Source organism: Alexandromys fortis, unplaced genomic scaffold (assembly GCF_014885135.2).
Source record: "Alexandromys fortis isolate MF-2015 unplaced genomic scaffold, M_Fortis_MF-2015_v1.1 scaffold_89, whole genome shotgun sequence".
Classification (NCBI taxonomy): Eukaryota; Metazoa; Chordata; class Mammalia; order Rodentia; family Cricetidae; genus Alexandromys; species Alexandromys fortis.
In genome coordinates, this window is record NW_026067973.1 from 5,427,750 (window position 1) to 5,452,862 (window position 25,113).

At 44.2% G+C, this 25,113-nt stretch overlaps 1 protein-coding gene across 1 annotated transcript in view; it reads right to left on the minus strand.

Moving 5' to 3' along the window:
- Ncam1 (neural cell adhesion molecule 1) overlaps nt 1-25,113 on the minus strand; it is a 98,336-nt gene that overhangs the window by 37,351 nt on the left and 35,872 nt on the right. Inside the window, exons 5-13 of the mRNA XM_050156270.1 lie at nt 24,878-25,015; nt 23,689-23,806; nt 23,074-23,246; nt 14,229-14,371; nt 3,795-3,945; nt 3,218-3,402; nt 2,810-2,906; nt 2,314-2,484; nt 663-794 (exon numbers count right to left, since the gene is read on the minus strand). Coding sequence (XP_050012227.1) covers nt 663-794; nt 2,314-2,484; nt 2,810-2,906; nt 3,218-3,402; nt 3,795-3,945; nt 14,229-14,371; nt 23,074-23,246; nt 23,689-23,806; nt 24,878-25,015 — 1,308 coding nt within the window. The remainder of the gene's footprint in view (nt 1-662; nt 795-2,313; nt 2,485-2,809; nt 2,907-3,217; nt 3,403-3,794; nt 3,946-14,228; nt 14,372-23,073; nt 23,247-23,688; nt 23,807-24,877; nt 25,016-25,113) is intronic.

The following is a 25,113-nucleotide window of genomic DNA, read 5'->3' on the forward strand; positions in this document are numbered from 1 at the left end:
CATGGTTGGGGGATGGAGGGAATGACAGAGAGAAGCTAGAGGCGGCCCTGTGTGGAACCTGGGGAGAGCAGCTCGCCTGAAAGAGTCCTTGAGGCACAGATGGTCTGAGGAGTCATCTTGGGAGGGAAGAACCAGGTAAGTCCCGGGCCCCTTTGGGATGATGGGGACCTGCTCCTCTTCACAAAGACGACTCTTCTATGTTTTTCTCTCTCTATGGCTTCATATTGCCAGTGCATCAGAAGTCCCAGTACAAATGACAAGAACAGTCACGGTCTCTATTATCTTCCTTCGAGTTACAGGGTGTTTATAGGGGCTTCTGTGGCCCGGTTCAAACGGCAGCTCTCTCAACTCCTTCCAAATGCCCTGTGTGTTTCCCTCAGCCCTTCACCATAGGTAATCAGTGGTGGCCCCTGGCTGCTATTCTAACAAACTGGGCCGCCCACGAGGACAGTGTCATACCCATTTTCAGGATGAAAGGAATACAGATCAGCCATCCCTGAGAACCAGAGAGTTAAGTGGGGGCGCTATGAACATGGGGACCCAAAGGACAAAAGCTATCTTCTGAGCTAGGATGGGGACAACTCAGGGTCCCTGTCTACCCCTGAGGAAAAGGAAGAAGAGAATGAGCGTGGAGAAGAGACAGAGGAGTTGGCTGTACTTACGGACTGGCTGTGTCTTGAACTCAGTGGCTGCACTGATCTCGCCCAGGCCCTTGCCGTTGAGGGCCGCCAGTCGGACCGCATACCTTGTCTCAGGCTTCAGGCCCATGATTGTGACAATGCCTTCCATGTTGGCTGTGGTGAGAATATGGGACAGATTAAAAGAGAATGGCCGTGGACAGGAAAAGCAGTGCTGTGGAAGACAGTAGGGTGGGTCGTCATAAAATCACACACAACCATTGCCTGGCAAACTTGTGGAAAACGTGAAAGCGAGAGATCAGCAGATACCTGTACTCTCATGTTCACACCTAGAGTGTTACCAAGAGTCCAAAGCCACAAACAGCCTTGGTGACTTATAACAGATGAATGGGTCAATGAGATGTAGCAAGGACCAACATGGGATATTTACCCCATCTGACAGATGAAACATTGACTTGTGCTACAATATGGACGAACTGTGAGAACATTTTTTGTTTAAATAAATAAGTGGGCACAAAGGGACAAAGAGCATATGAGGTACTCCCATGAGGTACCTAGGGTGATAATCTGGAGGGAGGGAGGGAGAGAGGGAGAGAGAGAGAGGGGGGGGGATGGTTGTTACCAGGGACCAGAGGAGTAGAGAAAGGAATTAGAACATGGAAATATTCTGAAGATGGATGGGGTGATGGTTATGACTCAATGCTACTGACTTGTACTCTTAAAATGATTAAATACACATTTCATGTGGATTTTTACCATAATTAACATATAAGTAGAAGTGATATTTTAAAGGAGAGGGGGCTGGGGAGATGTCTTAGTGGGTGAAGTGTCTGCTGCCCATGCATGACGGCCTGAGTTGAATCCCCCAGAAGTCATGTAAAAGCTGGGGTGGAGGTACACTCTGCAGCCCCAGCACTGGGGAGCTAGAGACAGATGGATCAGAGATCACAGATGAATACTGATCAGCTAGCCCATTCATGATTTCAGGGTCAAAAAATATAGAGGAGAGTGATTTAGGAAAGAAACTTGATGCTAACTCTGAGAGAGGGGAGGAGAGGGAGAGAGAGAGAGAGAGAGAGAGAGAGAGAGAGAGAGAGAGAGAGAGAGAGAGAGANTAGACATACGTATGGACTGAGAGAGGGGAGGAGAGGGAGAGAGAGAGAGAGAGAGAGAGAGAGAGAGAGAGAGAGAGAGAGAGAGAGAGAGAGAGAGAGATTAATCTTTAATCTTGAATGGCATCACTGGATTGACTTAACTTGGAAGATAGAACAGGCTTGGTTCAGAGTAGGTCTATCATCTTGCTGGCCTGGCTACTGCCATCAGTACATGACAGTCCCTGGGGACAGACACCAAGCTGGGATGGCCAGGTGTCATCAGAGAAGAAGAGAGCAGAGCAGGGATGCTTTACGTTCACTTTCCCCACCAGCTAATTAGGTCTTTTGTCTAGGAGGCATCTGTGGTGTTCTGCCTGTCCTGGTGATGTCATGAGGTCTGAAGCAGCAAGGGACAGAAGGCCAACAACTCTATGGAAGTATGACCCTAATCTAATTCTAGCTGGAGAGTTCCTAGTTCCGGAGGAAACTGGATGGGATGGCAGACGGTGACATCCTGCCCGTACCCCTACCGACATGGTCAACAAAGGTCTTAAGAACTCGACAGTATGTGCTGGACTCACCTTCTTTGGCATCATACCACTTGAAATGCCATGCTTCTTCACCCAGAGACTTCCACTCAGCCTTGTATTTGAGGATGGGCACTCCACCCGTGGCCTCTGGCTCATCAAACTGCACCTGCGCTGTGCTGGAGTATGGCTCCACCCGGTCGATGGATGGAGAAGACGGTGTGTCTGTGAGAATTCATATAGGCGCCCGGGTCACGTATGTGGCCCAAGGCTACACTTTGAAATATATCCCATGCTTCTGCTCCCTCTTGGGGATCCCTATCTAATAGTAAGAATTTCTGATTTTGGAGATTCTGCTTTCCCAGTGCACTTCAAATTCTCAACCCAACTTGTAGTTAGACTCTCATACTTTAAGTGGTTTCCTGTTTCTTGATCATCTGACTTTTCACAGCCTGGATCTGTCTTCTACCCCTTCACTGGTATCTTAAAGTGTACGGGATGGGCCAGAAAGGGCAGGGATGCTGTGGAAGTTGCATTGAAGGGCACTCACCTGCTTGAACAAGGATGAATTCCAAGGACTCCTGCCCAATGCGGTTCACTGCCGTACAATTGTAGTTTCCAAAGTCATTTTCTGAGTCAGGGGTTACCTGTAGAAGGAATGACCCCATGGGTTACAAATGTCCCATGGATGGCCACACTTATTTTTGTTTCTTAGATACAGTTAGGAAAGGATAAATCTGGTGATATTATCCCAGAGGAAAGAACCCAGTGGCTCAGAGGAGAGGCACATTCCACTTGCCAATCCCAGTCTAGCTGAGGATGAAGACCTAGATAAAGGCTTAGTTTCTTCTCCATTCAGTGTTCCCCAGTTCCGGATATGCCAGGGAAGTAGGAGAAGTGATGGGACCCCTCCCAATATCACATGTTCCGCCCTGCCCTTTTCCACACCCGAATTTACCTCCAGGTAGCTAGCAGATGGGGTGTTGTAGATCTTGATATTGCTGTAGTTGGAGCTTGGCAGCAACTGACCATCTCGGAACCAGGAGATTGTGGCACTTGGGTAGGCAAAGACCTCACAGGTGATGTTCACCTGGTTCCCTTCCCAAGTATAGACAGCCACAGGGCCCTGGAGCTTGGGGGCATCTGAAATGAATAACAATGCACATCAGAACAGCTACCACTTCTTGGAAGACCCACAGCCTGTCTTCTGGCACTGGGAAGGTAGGCATGACCCAAAGCATAGGGGGTTCTTAGACCAGTAGAGCTCTGGGACATTTTGGAATTCATGTGTACCCATGTTCTGCTTGAGAAGACTCAGCATGGATGATTACCTTGGGGATGGTGTGTGTGTGTGTGTGTGTGTGTGTGTGTGTGTGTGTACGTGGGGGCATAGCTGTGGAACAGTCGAGGACCAACAGCCTCGGGGAATGAACATGATGGAACTTGCTAGCTAAGCTGAAGCTCATGGGTCTCCAGCATCCTGATCCTTCACGGCTCCCCCCCCCCCCACCACTCCTTCCCCGGCCATTCCTTACATTGAACTTCAAGGTACATGGACTGCGAGTCCTGACCAATGGTGTTGCTGGCAGTGCAGATGTACTCTCCAGCATCTGTGTACTGGATGCTCTTCAGGGTCAGGGAGGACACACGAGCATGGCTGCGGACCACTATGTGTCCATCCAGAGTCTGCCAGGAGGAAAGGAACAGCATCAGAGTCTGAGGTGAGGCAGAGGGCAGGGGCAGTTAGAGCAGTGTGGGTCTAGGAGACAAGGTCATGGCTTGTCTGTGACCGGTCTCTAGTGTCCTTTCTATGTCAACTTCTAATCTCACTTCACTTATTTCATAATGGGGGAGAGTGTGGGAACAGAGCAGGAGCTTTACCATAGTTCAAACAGAAAATGGGACTCGATTTGGAGCATAGTAAGGTCACCCAAGACTAGTTCGGGATGTATTAAAATGGAAGCAATAGTCTTGGATGGCACAGAAATTCCAGCAAGGCACAAATTCCAGCAAGGCACAAATTCCAGCAAGGCCTTGCCTCTTGAGATCCTGGGGAACTGACACTTGCCCCGTCTTTTCTCTCTAGTCTGACTCCCCCACACCCAGGTCCACGGTGTGTGAATGTGTACTAGGGAATGCCAATGACCCAAATGTTAGGCAAGGAATGTCCTTCCTGTAGCTGTGTCTCTTCCTTGGACACTTGATAGCAAGACAGTCATCATTCTTAATGGGGAAACAAGTCAAAGCTCAGGCACTGCTGAGCTGAAAGTCTACTCTCAAAATACAGTGCAAAGAGAGTCCTAGACTCACCCAGGATCCTTTGTACCAAAGCCTGCAACCATCTCTAGTCTTTGATACTGCCATTAGTTTACTGAGTCTCCAGACTCACAAGAAATGAATGAGCACACAATCCCTAGGCAATGGTTAGTAGAGAATTTGCAAGGGTTCCCTCCTTGACATTCTAAGCAAAAGGGGAGCCAGCCCTCCAAGGGTCTAGGTATGTGCCCCTGGGCCAGAGTTCCCTGCCAACTGATAAACTGAAGAAGAACCCTATTTTGTGCAAGCTGGGACACCCCACTAAATCTAGCACAAGATTCTTAGTAGAGATGGATGAGAGGCAAGTACTACATCTGCCAAGGTATCAGGTTTGGTCTTCAGAGAATTAAATGGCATAACTTGAGTTTCTGTCAACATGCTGGATCAGAAGCCTGGGAGGCAGAATTGCAATGTCTTTTGTCAGTCAGTCCAGGAAGTTGAAAAGAAAGATCTCACTGGCCTTGCACAACAGTGATAGCAGATCTCTGGCACAAAGTCCCTTTACTACCAGTGATCTGCACCATTTGGATCAGGTCCGCTTCAGTTATCTGAGTTGTATCTGGGAGCTAAAACATGCTTCCAACAAGGGAGGGAAAGGCCAGGGAAAACCATCTGTGCCTACAGCTGTCTGCATCTCTTTCTCTCAGGAATGGATGCCCTGGTGTTCCCATTTGACCTGGAAATAGGGGAGGCTTGTTGGTCAAGAAGTTGCATCCTAGGATACGGTACACATTAATGAGAGGTGACAGGAGACGGTCCCAGAGAGCCTATAGACTTCAGTTTATTGGAGATGCTAGGTCCTAGGACTCTGTTTCTTGTAGGCTGATAGTGGACCATCTTAGTCACTATTTTTATATGTCAAACACAATCTTCACCCATCAGTCTGATTTAGAGACTCTGAGAGCATGATGTCATTCTTGTAGGTAGCTCTAAAAAGCTGGTTTGATTTGCTTGTCATTGTCACTCCTCTCTGCCTAAAGCGTGGCATAACTGAAGGAGAAGGGACTGAAGGTCCACACATGGTCTTGTCAACTGTGGGATGAATTGTGAGGATTTGTGACCCAGATCAGGCTTGTCCAGGGACTACCATGTATATAATTCTCAGGAATCCAAGAGAACAGGAGCCCATGAAAAGGAGGTAAGGAGAGTCACACAGGTAATAGCATTGTCACGGAAGCAAGGGATGAACAGCATCCGCTCAGAAATGTCTGAAGACAAGCTCCTGGAAAGACTGTACATACTCTTTCTTGGTTTACTTATTTTTTAAACCTGGTCTCCCTGCCTACATTTCCCTGTTGGAGATTTCTGTCATTTAATGATGTCTTCACACCAGTAGGCAATTCTCAACAGGGAATTCTTATTTTGTAGCAGCTCACTGCAAGTTTGATGATGGGATTCTCCACCAGATGTCCAGTTATCCCTTGGAGGATACACCAACGGACTCCAGTGTGATTGGGCTATCTCATCCTGAAAGAATTTCCTCTGGCACAGGGATACACTCACAAGACCTGTCAACCAAAAGTCCTGCTGACCACTCGGGTTCCCCCAGAGGGAGCAGTGTGCTCAGGTAAGAGTGAAACAAGACTACTCCAGCAATGAGATCTTTCTCTCTCTTTAAGAAAATATTTGTGACTCTAATTATTCTCAGGAAAACCATTCTCTCCCTTTTTACCAGATCAAAGAGTTAAGCCTTTCAGAGCATGCAGAAAGAACGTGGCCACAACAGAAGCCAGGCTTTGCACTCATCTGGCCTATGGTCTCCATCTCTAAATGAGTCAAACAGGAGAAAATGGAACTTCTGAGCCCCATGGGTAGCATTCACTTGAAAGTCAATTATGTCCAAAGTGAAGCATTCAAGAGGAAAGACACTTCTGGTAAATGGGGTGGGGGTGTACGCTTTCCTGGGAGGGAACCTACTATTTCCACTTATAATGATAATCCATTTAAAAATCTCCTTAATGTTCCCTGATAAACTGCAGTGACTCCTCAAGCCAGGTCTAGCTCAGAATGACAGGAGAAGACACACAAGGCAAAGCAGAATGAGCCCTGTAGCTGTGGGAGCCAGCCCATCATAAACCCTCCTCTCTCCCTTCCCAGTGCCAATGGGGCCATAGTTTAGGGGCAATAACACACTCAACACTTAGCCTATGACAACACAAAGTGATTTCAAGGTCACAGGAGGGAAGCATTTCAGTGGGGACATGTGCTTTAACAACAGTCTCCATGTCATATCATCAAGGAAGGCACATTACAGAGATGAACTAGATTTGACGATGGCAGACTGCTCGGGTGCAGAAATGAATGTCCCTGCCAGGAGTCAGGTGAACAACTTTTAACTATTAAGCGGCATTCAATATTTAAGGTTATGACCTGAATACGGGTCATATGCTAAATGTTCTGAATGGTTATCACCCAGAAAGACTAAGAGGGTACACTCACTGAATTAAAATATAGAGCCTATTGAACTGCTGGATCGTCTTCTGTGATTGTAAATTGGGGTATTAAAGCTCCATTTGGAGAAGGACACAAAAGGGAATTTAACAGAAAACATTCACAAATTAGATGTTTTAATCTCATACAGTTGCTCCGTGTGTGTGTGTGTGTGTGTATGTGCGTGCGTGCGTGTATGTGTGTGTGTGTGTGTGTCTATGTGGAAGCTAGAAGTCAAACCCAAGTGTCATTCTTCAGGAACCATCCACTCTGTTTTTCCAGAAAGAGCCTCTCGCTGGGATCTAGGGCTTATTGATGAAGTAAGACTAGCTGGCCAATCAGCCCCGTGGATCCATTGTGTGTTCCTCCCCAGTGCGGAGATTACAAGCACAAAACACCATGTTTTGCTTCTACTATGAGTGCTGAAGAGCAGTCCCAGGTCCTGGTGTTGCAATCACTTTTCTGACTGAGCCCTATCTCCCTGGTCCCGGGCCAACCGGTTTTTATGTTCCCATTGGTCACTTATAGTTACATGAATCAGGTAAACAATATCAGGCATGATCATATGAAGGGTCTCCAAGTAGTGCAATGAGATAGAAAGGTTAATGCTTAGCTTCAGTTTTCCACCTGAGTCTCCCCATATCACCTAGACTGAAGAAATAGGCAAGGATGATCCCAAATGCTACTGACTTTACAAAACATAAACCCATTTGTGCCAAATCACTCCAATTGTACACATTTAATGCTCCATAAAAATAACAGATTCGTTGAACGATTTGGAGAAACCTGTGAAAGATGTCGTTGGCATTGTGTTTGACAGGAAATGCAATGTGATCATTTACCAAGGCCAGTCATTATCAAATAAGTGAGCAACAAGATGAGTTGAGCTGGAAAGGAAAGGGCCGAGTGGGTTTTAGATCACTCACTCTGTGACTTTATGGTCCAGAGCCACAGCCACCAGAGGAGAGTTAAATTTTTTTTATTATTATTTCAAAGTGCCTGGCTTGGGAATTGGGGCAATTTATTTCTATCAGTACAATGACCTGGGTATGATTTGACCAGCACCAGTAAGAGAATAAGGTCCTGTTTTAGGAAATAATAAGGATTTGTTCCTCCACTCCCAACACAGCTTGCTTGCTCATCCTAAAAAAAAAATGACACTATTGCTAGGTGATGTCTACGGCTATGGACCTAGTCTTTAACTAAAGTGTTCATTAGGTTAGCAAGTCTGGTTGGTTATTGACTGTGATGGTGAGTTAAACTGACATGCTTTCAGAGCTAGAGACTGGCTAGTGGTCAGGTAAGCTATACCTCTTGCTTCTCTGGTCGAGTCCACGAAGCCTGGAGAGAACAAGATATAAAACACAACAAGAAGGCAGTAAAATGTCACATGTTGCTTTAGAGAACTCATACTGCATTCCGTGCACATGCAGCTTCCTTTTAAGTCTGAAGTTTTTTCAAGGCCCACTTTCAATGACCATGGCTATCCCCCAAATTTAATTCAGAACTTAGCTGATGTTCAGCTTCCCCTCCCTCTTATGCATATTAAAATGTCTAAATCAAAGGTGAATTAAGCTCTGAGGATATATTTATGGGTACAAGCAGACTATTCAGCTCCTCCTATGCAAACCATCTTAAACGGTCTTCGTAATATTTGAGGGCACTATCCCTTCTTAGGAAATAATTGAGGGTTACTCAGAAAGTAGATTTTTCCTCTGAATGTTTTAGACAGACATACTTAAGCCATTTAATGCCCATGCATTTTACAACTCAGCATGCATTTAATTAGAAGTTATTTTTTTTTTAAAGGAACAAAGCAAAAAGCAGAGAGATACAATGAGTGTGTGAGTATGAAAGTCTTTCAGACTATGGGTCAGGAAGCTCTGAGGATACTAAATCCCGGGTGTTGACAATGGGACTTTATTGATTAAAGATAGAAAGTTCCCAGATAGCATTTGGATGGAAACATGGACCCTCTCCATGCAACTCACCACTAATGAGAGAGGGGAGAGAGTGTGAAAAGTCACACACACGAGGGTTTGGGGCACTTTCTTCTCAAGGCTGGATTTGTTAATTTATCCAGCACATAAAATCTTCTCTACTTAAGCTCTCTGTTTTCAAACTCTGAGTCAAAGACATCAGAGTTGTATGATCTTTCCGTTGGTGGCATTCCTGACTGACTGTCTTTGATGTTCAGATGGCAAAGGACACAAAAGATGCGCGCGTGAGACAGGGGATGTGAATGAGTTAGCAAACAGTAAGTTCATGAAATGCAAGGTGCTTTTGTGAGACACGAGGATGGAAATGTTACATTACATAGTGTTGGGATGCAGGAGGAAATGAGAACGAAGAACATGCTAGGCCAAAGTCACAGTGGGCCAACATGTCAGCTATAGTCGGCAATTCTACAATACTAGGAAGCTTGTTTGTCACATGCCAGGGCTGTGTCATCAAGACTTTTATATTTTTTAATGGGGTTAGATTACATATGGTTATTTGTTTTCAAATTGGAATCTTCAGGGTCTCAATCCCAAATCACTAGTGGTCTATGGCTTTTAAAATAAGCTGTTGTTAGGGACACAGGTTTCTGGTAGCTTAACCTAATTCTTCTCTGGCGGAATGCAGTAAATGTCTGTCTTGCTCCGACAATTTGGTAAAGGCGTGTCCCACTTTAATGCAATCTGATATTCAAATCTATACACTTAGGAAACATTTATGCTATGATGAATATGCTCCAAGTGTTGCTAGTGTTTGGTTGTTTCAACACTTATCTTTTGTTATTACATAAATATATCTAGTAGTTTATATATGTAAATTAAAGTCCTTCTTCCCTCGTGTTAAGCATTCCCTAGATACATTCACTGTGTCTTAGATCAGGCTCTGACCAGTCTAGGCAAAACATTTCCTGATGTTTAAAAGTGGGCACTGAGCTTGCACCCAATTAGGAATTCTCCCTAGTGAAAAGAAAGGTTGGACTTCGAAAGAACTCAGAATTTCCAAAGGTCTCTCTTATTTGTGGACACTTTGTCTGTTCTGATCTAGCTCCTCACCCTTTTTATCCTTAGTGGTGAAGGACTCACATGCCCTTCTTTAGAGTCATCTCAAGGCACAGAGACACCCAAATAGCAAATGACGGATGGCTTTCTTTATGCCAGGGATCGAGTATGCAGATCACAATCCCTGCGTCTCATTCAATATGTAAATGGTGCCTAGAATTTAGCAAACTCAAGCACCTGGCAATTTTTATGATAACTCTGTCTAGGATGAGGGCTGACACGACACAGAGGCTTAATCTTCTCTAGCATCACAAACACCTTCACATACATGTGAAAACTAACCCGCAATGACTCTCACTCTCCCCTTTGTCTCAGGACGATAATGATTGGACATTTGATCTACCTCACTAATACCAGCCATCCAAACAATCACACCCATCTTAGCTATTACTAGTTGCTAATCTAAACCATCTCCGTTGGCTGAAGCTTAAGGGATTGATGCGACTTTCTCCAACTAGGATGAGACTCAGTGCAGAGACATAATCAAGGGCATGGTGTGATTATACTCATTTTGAATTCATTTCTTCTTTCCTTTTATAAGGAAGAAGGATTCTGATACTCTATTAGCAAGTCACTACGGGTCTGTAGGTGAAATCTAATGAGAAGGGCAGTGCTATAGGCAATCAATGATGTAGAAGACAAAGCCGGTTTAATTTACTTATACTCCTAGCTAAAGGAACCTGAACCTTCAACAAAACCTACCAGAATTACAGAAGAGCGCCGCTGCACCGACACACCAAGCCCATTACTTTCGGAGCCACTGACGCAGAGGGAATCTGAGGTCTCTGAGCTTGGATCTTGTCCCAGTCAATATTTTCACCAGCGGCTTAGATCTTTCGAGTAAGGACTCACATAGGTTTGCGAGCAATGCTAATACAAATGTCAGGTGACAGCTGCTGAGCTCCCCGCCCTTGAACATTACGCTTAGCGCTGGGGGCACCACTGACTGTTCTACCTCATTACTTTTAACATGCAGATATCACATAAGGGGATCAAGCTGAGAAGAAATATTCCAGCTTCCAGATTTGTAAGTAAAATTCTCATGAACAGCTAATGCCAACGGAAAGATGGTCTGAGACAGTAGTTTTCCGGGCTGGGAGAGTTTTAGTAATAATTATAATTGGTTACTGGTGTTGGGGGTGGTGGTGAAGAATGGCAGATATCTTGCAATGCATTGGACAGTTCTAGCAAGGGGGGAGTCTTCCTAAATGGTCAACATGACTGAGGCTGAGAAAGAAAGCTGCAACAAATGAAATACATACACAATTCTGCATTGCTGCTTATGCAGTCAGTTTCATGAGAAGGAGACAGGAGATAAGTCACCTAAATGTAGTTCATAGTATAGACCTACATATTCCAGGCGACCATGATACGACATGACTCAAGGGCTAAGGCTACCCTAACTACGTGATGTATCTAGATCACAATGATAACTCCACTGACTCTGTTCAGGTTACAGGGGGGGCAGCAAGGTTTTATTGAGGGCTAGTGAACTGAAGCTATCAAGATATAGGACAGCCATCAGGGCAAAGGGTGTAGAAATCCTGACATAAGAGACACTGGAGAATTCTGGGCGGCTGTTGAAGGAAGACGAGCTGCAGCTTCTATTTCAGTGACTCAGATTCTGAGTGGCAGAGGAGGAGGGTTCCGAGTCGTGGAAGGGGAAAAGACAACAGCCCTTTGCAATGTCGTAACCATCACGTGTCAGGTGGGGACTGAGTGACCTGGCAGGGATGCTAGAGAGCAAGTCAGGTGGAACCACATCACCCCAAAAGGCTCTTCCTAAACCATCTTTTAGCCTGCAGTTCTACAGGACTTAATGCTGAGGGGAATCATTCATTTCACTCATTAGATAAATGGGTACCTTTGTGACCTGCCTAGCTGAGCACCCCAATTTAACCAATGATTTTCTTTACTCCTATAATTCAATGGTGCTGGTGATCTCAATACATAATTATATATAATGCAACTTGAGGTAGGAAAGAATGGGAGGGGAGGTTTCCAGAGTAAGAATGACTTGAATTAGAACTCGACTCACTCACAGACAGACCACATTTCATGGTTACTAGCCATCTACAATATCAGATTGGCATCAAGCTCTGATGCCAATATTTAATTAGTAGAAGCAGCAACTTTTATCATGTAAGATTTTGTTTAAGCAAATACAGTGATGTGGAAACATGGTGAACCTCTCCGGAGGACTGTTCGGACACTGACGGACTCAGGCTCCATGAACGACTCTTCAAGCAAACCTGAAGCTAGTCTACAGTAAAAGAAACTGTGATCTAATCTGTGCTGGGCTTAAACAGTTATCTCAGATCAAGACAGATGGTCAATAGAAAACTGAGTTTTTTTTAAAATCAATCCCAGCAGGGCTTGAGATTTTTTTTATGATATCTTCAGTCTCAATATTTAGGGAATATGAGTACATATTAGTTCCTAGCTATTTATTATCATTTTATAAAAATGAAATCATAGGTACGAGCCCAAAGTGCCAACCTATTAAAGACAAACCCCAAGTAGGCACAAATCTTAATAATCTTTCTTGTCTAGTTTAACTGTTGAGCTATTTCTAGAAAAGACACAGAACTTAAAAATGTCATTTATCTGAAATAGATGTTTCGTCCTTCACTGTAGGTCAGAGATACATACTGGGTCACCTGGACAAATCTACTTTGAAATCTAATATAGAAAGACTGGCCAAGCAGTGCCCATGTGGATTAAGCCCTGAAATGTACATTGGGTCCATGTAACACACAAAAGAAGCCAAAACCATAGCTGGGAATTGAATTACAGTGTTGATAAAGAAAGTATTGAAGTAAACACCTAAATTCTTAATTTAGCTGGCTTTTGCAGATCAAACAGCATATGCGAGTTTCAAAAATATTTAGCAGTTCATTAGTTGAGTTTATGTTAAGTTGGATTTAATTCTGGGTATGAAACTTGCAAAAAGAGTAATGGGCTATTTGGAAGAGAGCTTTCTGTTCCTTTAGATTTTGCTTAGCTTTCTGTCATCGAGGTAGAAATCAGTTCCTCAAATGCAAATTCCACTTTTTGCCCTGCTACTTAACATTCTCCCATTGGCTTTATTTCAGTGTGTTTCTAGATGCTTGTGGAACATGGCAGAAGAGTGTATGTCTATCATTTTTTGACATTCTGGTCAATAGGCAATCCATTCTGCATACTCTTTAAGACTATGGCTATTACTCCTGAGTAGGGAACCAAGCTTTGACCAACTAAAACAAGGCCTATTACTATAGGAGCTGAAAAATAATATTGGAAAGGTGCCATAAAACCACAGTATTTTTCCTTTATATACTGCTTCAGATTGAACTTAGGGCCATGTGTTCTACTGTGTTGCTTTGCAACGTAGCCCTTTCTTCTTATTTGTTAGTTTGTTTGTTTTTGGTTCACTCAGTAGCAAAGCATGATATGGGGTGGTGGTCACCCCAATGTTTATATATCACCAGTAATAAAGATAGCTTTCCAATGGCTCACAGATATATGCACCTTAAAGCTAAATGTTCTAAGTCATTTTGTCTTGTCAGGGAGTTACTACCATATTCTTAAACTCTGGTGAGTACATTGCAGAACCCAGCTATAAGTACCATCATCTAGAAACTGCTAATTATTTTTGCCTTTAGAACAAAATGGAATCCAAATGTGACCAAGAATACAGGCAGACACAAAGGCAACCAAGCTTTTGTGCACAGAGTGCGTACAGCATGAGTATATGAGACGCGAGGAAGAGAGTTAATAGATTCATCCTGATCCCTGCTGTTTCTGGGAGACACTTTTCTGGGTGCGTCTGAGCTGATGACAGCATCATCTGATGCCCCAGAATCTTGTTTGTCCTGAGTCCTCACAATTCCATAAGCCTAGATCAGAAATTCACTGTTGCCTCCTCCCCAACACGTCTAACTTGATCATGCCCACTGCCAACATGCCCCTGGTGATCTAGACAGGGAACTGTGCCCATCCCACTGTGAGAGGATGCTGAGTAGACCACATCCAGGCAGGCTGGGGGAGGGAGGTTGCAGGATGTATTGTGGCTACGGATGACCACATCTCATCTTGCCACATGCCAAAGAGAACTGGGCCTGGGGTAGACTTGAGGTGCTTCAAGTCTGTGTTCCACAGCCCTGAAACTCTTGGGTGACATTGTACCTTTTCTTCACTGCTGATGTTTCGGGTGGAAGTTCTCCAGGTGATGGAGGGGATGGGGTCTCCTGAGGCTTCGCAGGTAAGAGTGACTTGCTCCTCCAGTTCCATGGCGGTCTGATTCTCTACATAGGTGATTTTGGGCTTTGCTGAAAAGAAAAAAAATCATATCCATGAGTTTATCTGGTTATTTTGCTCTTTGGGGTTTAAGTGATAACGTGTACCCATTTAAAAAGGTTTCTTATTTACTAAATATAAGGCTCAATTCTGGGTATAGTAGGGACATGTAATGAGCCCCTAAAGGTGCTGGTAACATTGAAACAGTCAGATAAACATCTTCTGGAATATATAGCCAATAAGGTGCTTGAAGCCTGCTGCAGCAGAGTGCTGTGCTGGCTCAAACCTTCACAGGGAGATGGCTTTGGGGCCAGGAGGTTTTCAGCAGGTGTAAATTTGGGTGGAATGGAATCATTCTAAGCTCAGAAAAATTCTTGAAAGAAAGGAAAGGTACAAAAGGGAAGGGAGGGGAGGAGAGGTTGGGCAAAGAGGAAGGGAAGGGAGGAGAGGGGGCACAGGGGAAAGGAGTGGAGGATAGGTGGGGGAAAGGAGAAGGGAGGGGAGGAGAGGCGGGGGAGGGAGGGGAGAAGAGATTCAGCAACTGCAGTTTTACCAATAAACCAGAGATGCTCATGGGTGGAATCTTGTTGGAGCCATGGAGTGGTCAATGAACCCCCAAAAAGAATAATCTCGGGAGAATTCCAGAATGGAGAAAACCTTGAGGTGGAAATTTTGGTTATGTGCTTCAGGGTAGGCTGAAGACAGGAAGGAGAGAAGCTGAACTGATTTCATTATCATTTTCCAAATGTTTAAAGTAATGCAAAGAACACACACCTTCCAAAGCTGCATTTAATGTGAAAACATTAGAGAAAATTGAATTTTCCTAATTTAAGACAATTATACTCAGAAATTGCTAAACCTTCCATAGAAGAGAAAAGATAAGGCTGCGCAAATAACTTACTTCACTACTGGAGAAAAAGGTGAGGTAAAAAAGACACAAAGGCAGAATGACAGGTAGCTTGTGAAATCACTGTCTTCCCTTTCTATTCAAATTCAAAGTAATGGCAAGTCAACTAAGAAAATATGGCCTGAGAAAATCTATACTGAAGTCTTCCATGATGCTTCAATAAACTGGAATCAGTGACAAATGGCTTGCTTCCAGACCCAATTTTAAAAAAAAAAAATCACCAGAATAGTTCACATGGTTTCTTAACATTAGTAACAGGACACTTAGCAAATTATTGTCTCATGTCTGGCACATGGACAAATGTTAATCCAGTATGGCCAAATGCCGTTGAGATGATGGAGTCCAGGAGCTCCAGCTGAACCTTTCTATGGGAAGACTTTATGTCTTACCTTCATAAATATGCCTTGCAGGAGGTCTGAACTTACATCACATGGAAGGAGGGTTCACTAGTGATGTGGGAGTGTCATATATCAATCTGTTGATTTCATTGGTTAAGCAATAAAGGAACTCCTTGGCCCTGATAGGTTAAAAGATAGATGGGAGGAGGAAACAGAATAGAATTCTGGGTGGAAGAGGAAGTGAGGTCAGACTCTGCTCTGCTTCCAGAGGGACCGGACAGCCGCCATGCTCTGCTCTCCCAGGCAGCTGCAACCCACGATGGACTTAGGCTAGAATCTTCCCGGTAAGCGCACCTTGGGGTGCTTACACACATCATTAGAAATGGGCTAGTCCAGGTGCGAGAATTGGCCTGTAAGGGCTAGAGTTCATGGGCCAAGCAGTTCTTTAAATGAATACAGTTTGTGTGTTGTTATTTCGGGCATAAGCTAGCCAAGCGGCCGGGGTGTTGGGGACGCAGCCCCGCCGCTCCTTATTTCAACACACTAGTATCAAACACTAACTTTTAGAGGGTAAAATAAAGCAAAGCAAAATCAAGGTGAAATAGAAGTTGAATCTCTATGTTACCAAAGTGACGAAAGGAAAAGGACAAGAGACATAGAAAAGAACAGGTAATTCCAGCACTGGGAAGGCAGAGGTAGTGGATCTCGTGATTTCGAGGCCAGTCCGGTCTTACAGAAAGAAACTCTGTCTTGAAAAACAAAACAAACAAAAGAAAAAACCCCGACACAGATTCTCTAAATGATGATTTTGGGGGCTGGAACCAGCTGGCTACCATGGCCTAATTTCTGGAAACTGAATGTAAAGAGTCTGAGACTTAGACAGAGCTTTTGACCTTCTCCTGGCCCTCAGCACTTTGTCTTGTCAGAGAGAGAGAGAAAGTAACAGAAGGGTCAGGTAACATCTATTAACATTTGGTTTGTGTGTCACCATCTCCTAGATGGCTACAAAGATTATATTATACAAGTGTTTAGCGAAAGGGAAACCACATTTTTCTACAAGGTTTTTTTTGCTGTTGTCGTTGTTATTTTGTTTTTACAGGGACTTACTATATAGTTTTGGATAGCCTATAATTTGCTTTGAGACCAGTGTGGCCTCAAACTCACAGAGATCCTCTTGCCTTCCAAAGTGCTAGAAATAAAAACAAGTGCCAGCAACATATTATTAACAAAGACTAACTTTGTATAGGCAACAGAGTTTTGGAAGGAATGATTCCATTCTCTGCCTCTGGAAGCAGCGTTGTTGTCAGTGCTAGAGGAAGGCAGAGCCATCACAGGTGATGAGGTTTAGAAATGCCCCAGGAGGCTCATAACTTTGAACACTTAGCCCCTGCTGGTGATGCTGTTTGTGAAGGTTATGGCAGTTTTAGGAGGTAGAGCTTTGCTGAAGGAAGTACATCACTGGGGGTGGAGATTTTATAGCTCATCCCCACTTCCTATTCCTTGTCTGCTTCCTGTATGTAGACGACATGTTATCTGTTTCCTGATTGCCAGGCTAGTCTCATGTTCCTGATATCACACATTCCCAACCATGATGGACCGTATCCACTATAAACCCAAATAATCCCCCTTCTTCTCTATTTTTTTTGTTTGTTTTTGGTCTTAGGATTCTATCTAAGCAGCAGAAAAGAAATACAACAAGTATGCTGTAAATAATTACGTGAAGACAGAAAGCACTGCTAGGCAAATAGGGACTTATGAAGAGTGTCTGTTGCTTGTAAAAGATTCCCTCCCTCTGCGGCTAGCCCAAGAGGGATCTCTCCGAATTTCATCTTCCCATTTTCCTTGCTCCAGCTTAAGTTCTGCAAGTGCTCCTGGGTTTTACAGCATTCTTCTCTGGTTTCCCTGCCTTGCCGAGACTTAGCGCCTCCATTGGTTGCATCTCTCCTTGCATGAGCTAGTTTCTGTGGCTGTAATAAATCGCCATGACCAAGACAATTTATAGAAGAAAGATTTGTTCTGGCTTATGGTTCCAGAGGAATAGAGTCCCTCCTGGTGGACTCTTTGCAGCAAGCATTAGGCAGAGCAGCAGGAGCAAGAAGCTGGGCCAGCACATCTTTTAAACCAAGCAGAGAGTCAACTGAAAGCAAGGTAAGGCTATACATGCTCAAATCCTACCTCCAGTGACTGTAGAGCTATGCTTTCTAAACTTCTCCAAACAGTACCAACAACTGGGGCCAAGGGTCCAAATGCCTGAGTCCATGGGGAGCATTCCTCACGTAAACCACCACCTTCCTCACGATCCTGTGAGGACTAGTCAGTCCACTGTCCTGCGGTTTGCCACTCAGCAACAGCCATGTCCACTCCTGGTTCAACAGTGTCTGGGAGCCTCTCTCTCAAGGAGAGCCCTGAGACTTTCTCCTTCAGCCCCCAGGGGTCTCTTGCTATTACCCACAAGTTCTGCCTTAGTTACAAGAGTCAGATAACCAAGGCTTCTGCCTCCACTGAATTTGCCTCAGCTCATGGCACCAGGAGACATCAAGATCATTAGCACAGGCATAATTATCTGCACAGGCAAAACATACTTTTTCAGAAGGACCCACAGAGAAGAGAGATGGAGCTTCACAGCCAATGCAGAATAATAGTGCACCTACTTAAGGAAAGGAGCCCTTAGCTGGTAACTACGGCAACACATGCCAGAGCAAGTCTCTATCATTGGGAGTCATTCTACAATAGCAATAGCTTCTGCTTTAGTCATCTTCTTTACATACTGACTGCTACCCACTCTGAAGGCATCAGAGGTTTGATCTCTTCTTTGCTACCCAAGGTGCAGTTCTCTTTCCCCTTTAACACCATTAAGTCTCCCTGCTGCAGAGAAAACCTACTGAGGGGATTCACCCACGACAGCAATCTAGAAGGGAAAGGATAAAAAGGGAAGAAAGATGCCCTAGTCAGCTGCCCCCTTTTCACCACGCTCTTTGATCTTATAGTTGCTGCAACCAAGAGAGGAGGCCAAGAGAAGGGAGGAGGGAAAGAGGGATTAGAAAGCAGAAAGGAGAGAAATAGGTGTTCAAGACAGATGAATGGGCTCTCCTTGCAGCACTGAAGAGAATTCTGATTCTGGATTTGACACAATTGTTACAGGTCCATGTTTTCCTTGCTGACCTCTTTAAGAGCCCAGCCACCTCTCTTCTGTTTGCCCCACTGTGCTATCTAGAGAATACTCTAACACTCTTGGGAAAGAAATTGTGGTGTGTGTACAGATGCAGATGCACAGGGATGAAGGGATGACTGTGTCCATTCAGGATAAAGATTGGGAAACAAATCCTCTCTTGCCTGTTTCTCCATCCTCATTTCTCTTCCTTACTACTTTGTCTGGGCTTATCCATCCTGTTCATTCTCCCATGGCCCCGTAAGACTCCTCATTTGCTACCTGTCCTTCCTGCCTGAGTCACTCATTGCCACTGAAAGGGCCTGGAAGAGGAACAAGCGCTATTCTTATCTATCCATGATAAAGCTGAGTATGTTTCACAGGGCAGCTTCTTAGATGCTGGGTTATGACCCTGTGAAGTTATCCAATTGCAAAGCTGAAGTCATGAAAAAGTTTGGCCATAGGAAAATGTTTCTGGACTTGAAAAGACCAGAAATTAATTCAAAATCAAATGCACAGTGGATCTAAGTTGCTTCTGGCAGTGCTTGCCCACATTGCATTGTGTGACTTTACTGCAGCCTTGGTTCTGAACACTCAGCGTGTATATGCCATCCCACCACACAATGCCAACAAACACTGGCTGCAAAGCCTTGGGCTCAGATTCAAGACTATTGTATGCTATGAATTGTAGTGTTTTTACTACACATGCAAAGTTTTCTGCTCTTACAGAGACATAATGGCTTAATTATGGAAAACAATGACTTCAAATATTTTCCTAACACCCTTCCTCAGCATGTAAGTATCAAATTAGTGTATCTTTGGGTAGTATTGTGTTCGAATGCTTGATTTTAAAAATTACTGTTTGAATTGCTGACTTGAGTTGCGCACAAAAAAAAAAATTATTCAATGAGTTTTGGCTTGGGACTGGAGACAGAATTTCCAACAATTTTTGAAATGGTCCGAAACAAATTTCTGCCATTTTGTACTGTGTCTTTATGCAAAGTGGTGTTCTCAACCTCGATGACTATAAACAAAAACACCAATCAACACTGAAGAACACTGAAGACATTCTGTGTTCTGCAATATCAAATATTTGGCCAAGGTTTAATTCCTTATTAAATAAACAAGCATACCCATCTCATTGGTATGCAAATATGCTTTTGGTTTTTAATAAGTGGAAAAGTATATGCATACCATAATCATAGTTGCAAACTAAGGCTGTTTAAAAAATTCTCAGGTTAAGAAGGACTTTCAAGTAGGAAGCATCTCGAGAACCTATGCGCAGTATCATGGTCGAGGGACAGCATGCTGCTTCTCCCATTTCTATTCATTTCCTACACAGGCAGATTTAGCACAGTACTGATGGACTGCATGGATGTAGCCATCACTGCTTTCCCAGGGTGCAAACCAAGAAGCCATGGTTTTGCTTTGAATCACGGTTCCTTATGAGGGGCACCTGAGCTCTCTGTCCTCATTTGTAAAACAGGAGCAATAATCGAGTCTGCCTCAGGGCACTGTGATGAGGACTGCAGAAGCTAATTTGTGGTTATGTGGCAAGGTATGGAATAAACACTCCTTCTGGGCTGGGCATTGTTATTGTTACTTTATGGGAACAATGCTTTAAAAGTTCCCCAGAGACAAGAGAGGAAACTTTGTTTTGGGATCATCTCCCTCTTACATGGGTCATGCATCAGTCACATGAACTAATGGCCATTCCTTCCAATATTCAACTGCTCCTGCCAACTCTCCGAGGTGCTGAAGGCATATGTGTAAGCCAGCCCAGCAGAGCCTGTCCGCGGCAGCTCCCAGGCAGCATAGCATGTGTCTTCCAAGCAATGCCTGAAGCATTTGTCCCACCATTCAAAATGAAGTGGTGCATCATTTTGATGACTAACTGTTGACACACAGGGTAGGAAATCTTTCCTATAAAACGACACTGTGCTGTTGCTATGGAGTCACTATAGGGGGCTGTCACTTAAAATGTCAGTGTTGGACAACTACACATGCTTGTGAATCTACTGATGGGAACAGACTCCATGATATTTTATTTTAAACTTGGCAGTGGCTGGGTTCACAGTGGATGGTGCTGATTGACACTATCTATTCTCTTCTGTATGTTTATATGTTTATCTCTATCTTTGTGCTTCTCAGAGTCCAATTCTACTTATCGCGCTAGCCACTCTAGCTAGCTGCAAAGGCACTCAATATTTCTTAAATGAAGGGATAAATTAACAAATGCACCTAACCTTCTGTACAATCTCAAAAACAGAATAGGGGGATTGATTAATTTGAAGTAGAGAGAAAACACCATTGAGAATGGTGTTTTTTTTTTTTTTTAATGGACTGGGAAGAAAACTCAATCAGTAAAGTGTTTACTTTGCAAACGTTAGGATCTTACTCTGATCCTCAGACCCATATAAAAAAAAAAAGCAACCCTGAGTACAGTTGGCCATATTTATAATCCCAGCACTTAGGGAGGTGAAGACAGACTGCTCCCCAGCAGCTTAACGACAACCCTGTCTTCCCAACAAGGTGGACAGCACCTGAGGAATGACACCAAGGTTGACCTTTGGTTTCTATCCTCATGGACATATACATGTGGTGTGAGAGATGATGTATGCTCTGACTATGCTTTATTGCCGTTGGTTAATAAAGAAGTTGCTTTGGCCTGTGATAGGGCAGAATAGAGCTAGGCAGGGGAAACTAAATTGAAAGAAAACAGAGTCAGGGAGAAGCCATGTAGCTGCTGCCAGAGACAGATGTGCCAGAACCTTGCAGGTAAGCCACAGCCATGTGGTGATACACAGATTAACAGAAATGGGTTAACCAAAGATATAAGAGCTAGCTAGCAATATGCTTAAGTCATTAGCCAAGCAGTGTTGTAATGAATACAGTTTCTGTGTGAATATTTGGGTCAAGGCAACTAGAATGAATGAGCAGTCTCCACCAACATACATGCAGCTGTACACACACATATATATGCAAACACATGCAGACACACATAAGCAGGCTTTTCATGAAGTTTTTGTGTTCCTTCCCATGACCTATTTGTAACTGTCATCAATGAATAGAGAAGGCTCGACTGTAATTACCAGGACCATTGGCATAAAAGCACCTGATTTTCAACAGCGTGTTTACAGACAGTTCTCTCCATCAGGCTAACCATGCAGTCCTAACACTGGCTCCTATGTGTGCACTTAGCTACCTGGGAGGGGCAGGCACCAGAGAAGCCTCTCCAGCCTTGTGCTCACCAGCAGGGTCTACAGTGCAGAAGTTTATCTGTGCTTTTTAGACAGATAAGCAGAGAACTTTGAAAGCCAGTAGGGTACACCTTTCTTTTTGCAACAAATCCCCTTTTTGCACCAAGAGACCAAAAACACGTTTCAATTCTGAAATGCCTGGAAGTTTGTCCTATAGGGACAAAGCAGATGGAGACATGATAGTCTTTTCTATGACTTTCTATGATGCACAGTGGCACACATGCCAATAAAAAAGGTAAAAAAAAAAGTGATAAGGCAACCCATCAGGCAAGGTATCCTGAGATCTAGAGCTGTTTTGAGAACCAGGGATAAAGCAAAGTGTAAGACAGCCAGCATGCTCTCAATACACTTGGAATGCAATGGAGACTGGAGATAAGCCATTGCCCCAAACCAAACACGTCAAGAGGATTAGTACAGGAATTGTTAGGTGCCTAGAGAAGAAACAGTGAGTCCTGAGGATAGTCGGTAAAGTGGCAGCTTGGATGCGGAGAGGCAGTAGAAGAGGCCAGGTGAGGAGGACTAATGGAAATGTGCTTGAGCTGACGGTAACAAGAAGGCCACTCTTGGCAGGTCTGTCTTGGGCAATGGTACTGCAAGCAGGATAGTCTCCAAAGCAATGTCCCTGAGATAGGGGACACTGAGACAGGGAATTAGCTTGGTGTGAGGAAGAGACAGAAAGGAGGCTGGTGTGAATGGAGAGCTTTCTCCACGGAGCAGAGGGAAGCAAAACTAGAACAAGAGTACAAGCAGGGGTTAGGGTACACTGGACCATGGGACTAGTCTGGCCTTTACTTCAGTTGCAACAGGGATCTTGGAAAGAGAATTGGCATGGAGACCATTCTGACTACCACGAGTAGAAAAGACTGCGGGGAGCCCAGATGGGGAGCAGGAAGACCAGCTAGAAGACTGTGTTATTGAATGATTTTCTGGACTAGGGCTGAGGTGTCAGTACCGGAAGCAAACGGTTGCCTTTGGGATGTATGCCATGGTAGTCTGGGCATGCCTTACAGATGGGCAGAGTGTGAAGAGAGGAGGAATTGAGCCTGAACTGTGACCTTGACCCACACCGCACTGTACCTACCGAAGACCTTGAGGTGGATGGATGCATCCTGCTCGCCAGCCTTGTTCTCAGCAATGCAGACGTACTCAGCCTCGTCATTTTTGTCCACGTTCCTGATCGTCAGCTCAGAACTGTCATCGCTGAAGATATGCTTGTCATCATCCTCTTCCTCGTTTTCTATGGGTTCTCCATCCCTACATAGTTCAGAAATGCAAAGGGTGAAGATTCTGAGCATGGGGTTAAGAGGTTCATGTCCAATCAGTTTCCACAGAATGCAGACTGTGCTGATGGGACAGGCTCAGTCTACATAAAAGGGGAAGACCACTAAGTAGCATTCACCATTTTAAGCTTTTTATGCTTCTCCCCAATCTTTGGAGCCTGTGCAAAGGCTGTCAATATCTTTCACAAAGATTTCAAAGAATCAGCTTCACAAGTCACACCCTCTGGACCTGCCCCCACAAGACTGAAAATGAAACAGTAACCAAAGACACAGAACAAGAGAACTTCCCAGAGAACCCTGCACCCTGATATGTTAGGAAGCCCATACTCATGCCAATGGAAACCCTACAGACAATGGGTTCTATGGATTCCCATCTCTTCTCACCCATGACACAAGGACACAAACCAGTTTCTTACTTTGTCCAGCTCATGGTAGGTTCCGGGAAGCCATCAGCATCACACACCAGGGTGACAGACTGGCCCAGGTTGGCAGTGGCATTCACGATGCTTTGTCTGGCCTGGACAGTGGGCGGTACTGAAGGGAAGAAGAACGTCAGAAGCAGTTGTACACAACTTAAAAGTACCCAATGGCCCTGAGAAGAGGCATTTGGGGGCCAGTGGGCCACAGAGTCACCACCTGGGGGGTTAAGAGACCCGGACAGCTACAGAGTCAGTGTAAGTGATCTAAACTCGCATGGCATTCTAAATAATTAATGGCAACCTACCAAAACTTTGCCCACAAATGTGCATTATTGTTTTTTTAAGACTCTAGCCATTATATTACCTCTTAACTCATGTTCATGTGGTATTTGATTTAGTGTGGCTATTTGTTATGGTGTTTTTTTAATCAATATATGCTATATAACTATGAAGGCAGGGGGGACTCAATGTTAAAAGGAGGCTCTCCGTGCCGGCAAAAGTTAGAAAACGCAGTTCCTGGTGGTTTTCAGGTTGGTATGCGTCTGAAAGACAGAGCTCGGCAGAGTGACATTTCTCTGCATCTGTCATAAACAACCTCATGTACAAAGTGTTTCCACTGAAGGGACGAGAGGGGGAGAGCTTGGCAAGAAAGCACATATCGATAACCAAAACAATTCAAATGTGATTTACTTATTTTCTTAGTACTGATATTATAATTTCCTGTAAACATCTTGCAAGTGGCAGATCGATGCTATGGGTGTGTTTATTTGACATTGCAAATTAAGATTAATAAGCCCACAGACCATGATGTTCACTATTCTGAGATCTGAATTGATTGCAATATTTTCTCTGCCCATCAAACCAAGGAGACTAACTTCCTAATGATGATAACACCAAGGACACTAGGGATGAAGAGGCATTTATTAGTACAAAGGGAAAGGTTTTAGTCCTGCAATGAAGGGCATTTAATATCTACAATTGAGGGAAGACACCAAAAACTAGTGTGTTAATGTGAAAATTAACACATTAATCTCCCCCCCCCTAAGAGGTTATGATAGTGGAAAGAAATTCTGTTGAGATGTAGAAATGAGTCAGAACAGGTCTATACCCAAGAGGAACAGGAAGAGAGGTCTCGGGAAACCCTGGTTGTAGCAATGGAGAGAACAGGAAGGACAGATCTCCTCACCATTTACAATGACCTGAATGTCCTTGAAGTTGATTTCTCCCCTGGCCAGGATTCTGCCCTCACAGCGGTAAGTTCCCTCATCTGTCTTCTTGATGCCCCGGATCTGCAGGTAGTTGTTGGACAGGACTATGAATCGGACTGGAAGAGACAAGAGGCAGGTTCATCCAAGGTCAGTCAGTAAACTCCACAATCAGGGAAGCAAGCAGTTGGACCTCCTGCTCTAGCCTTTTATTGGT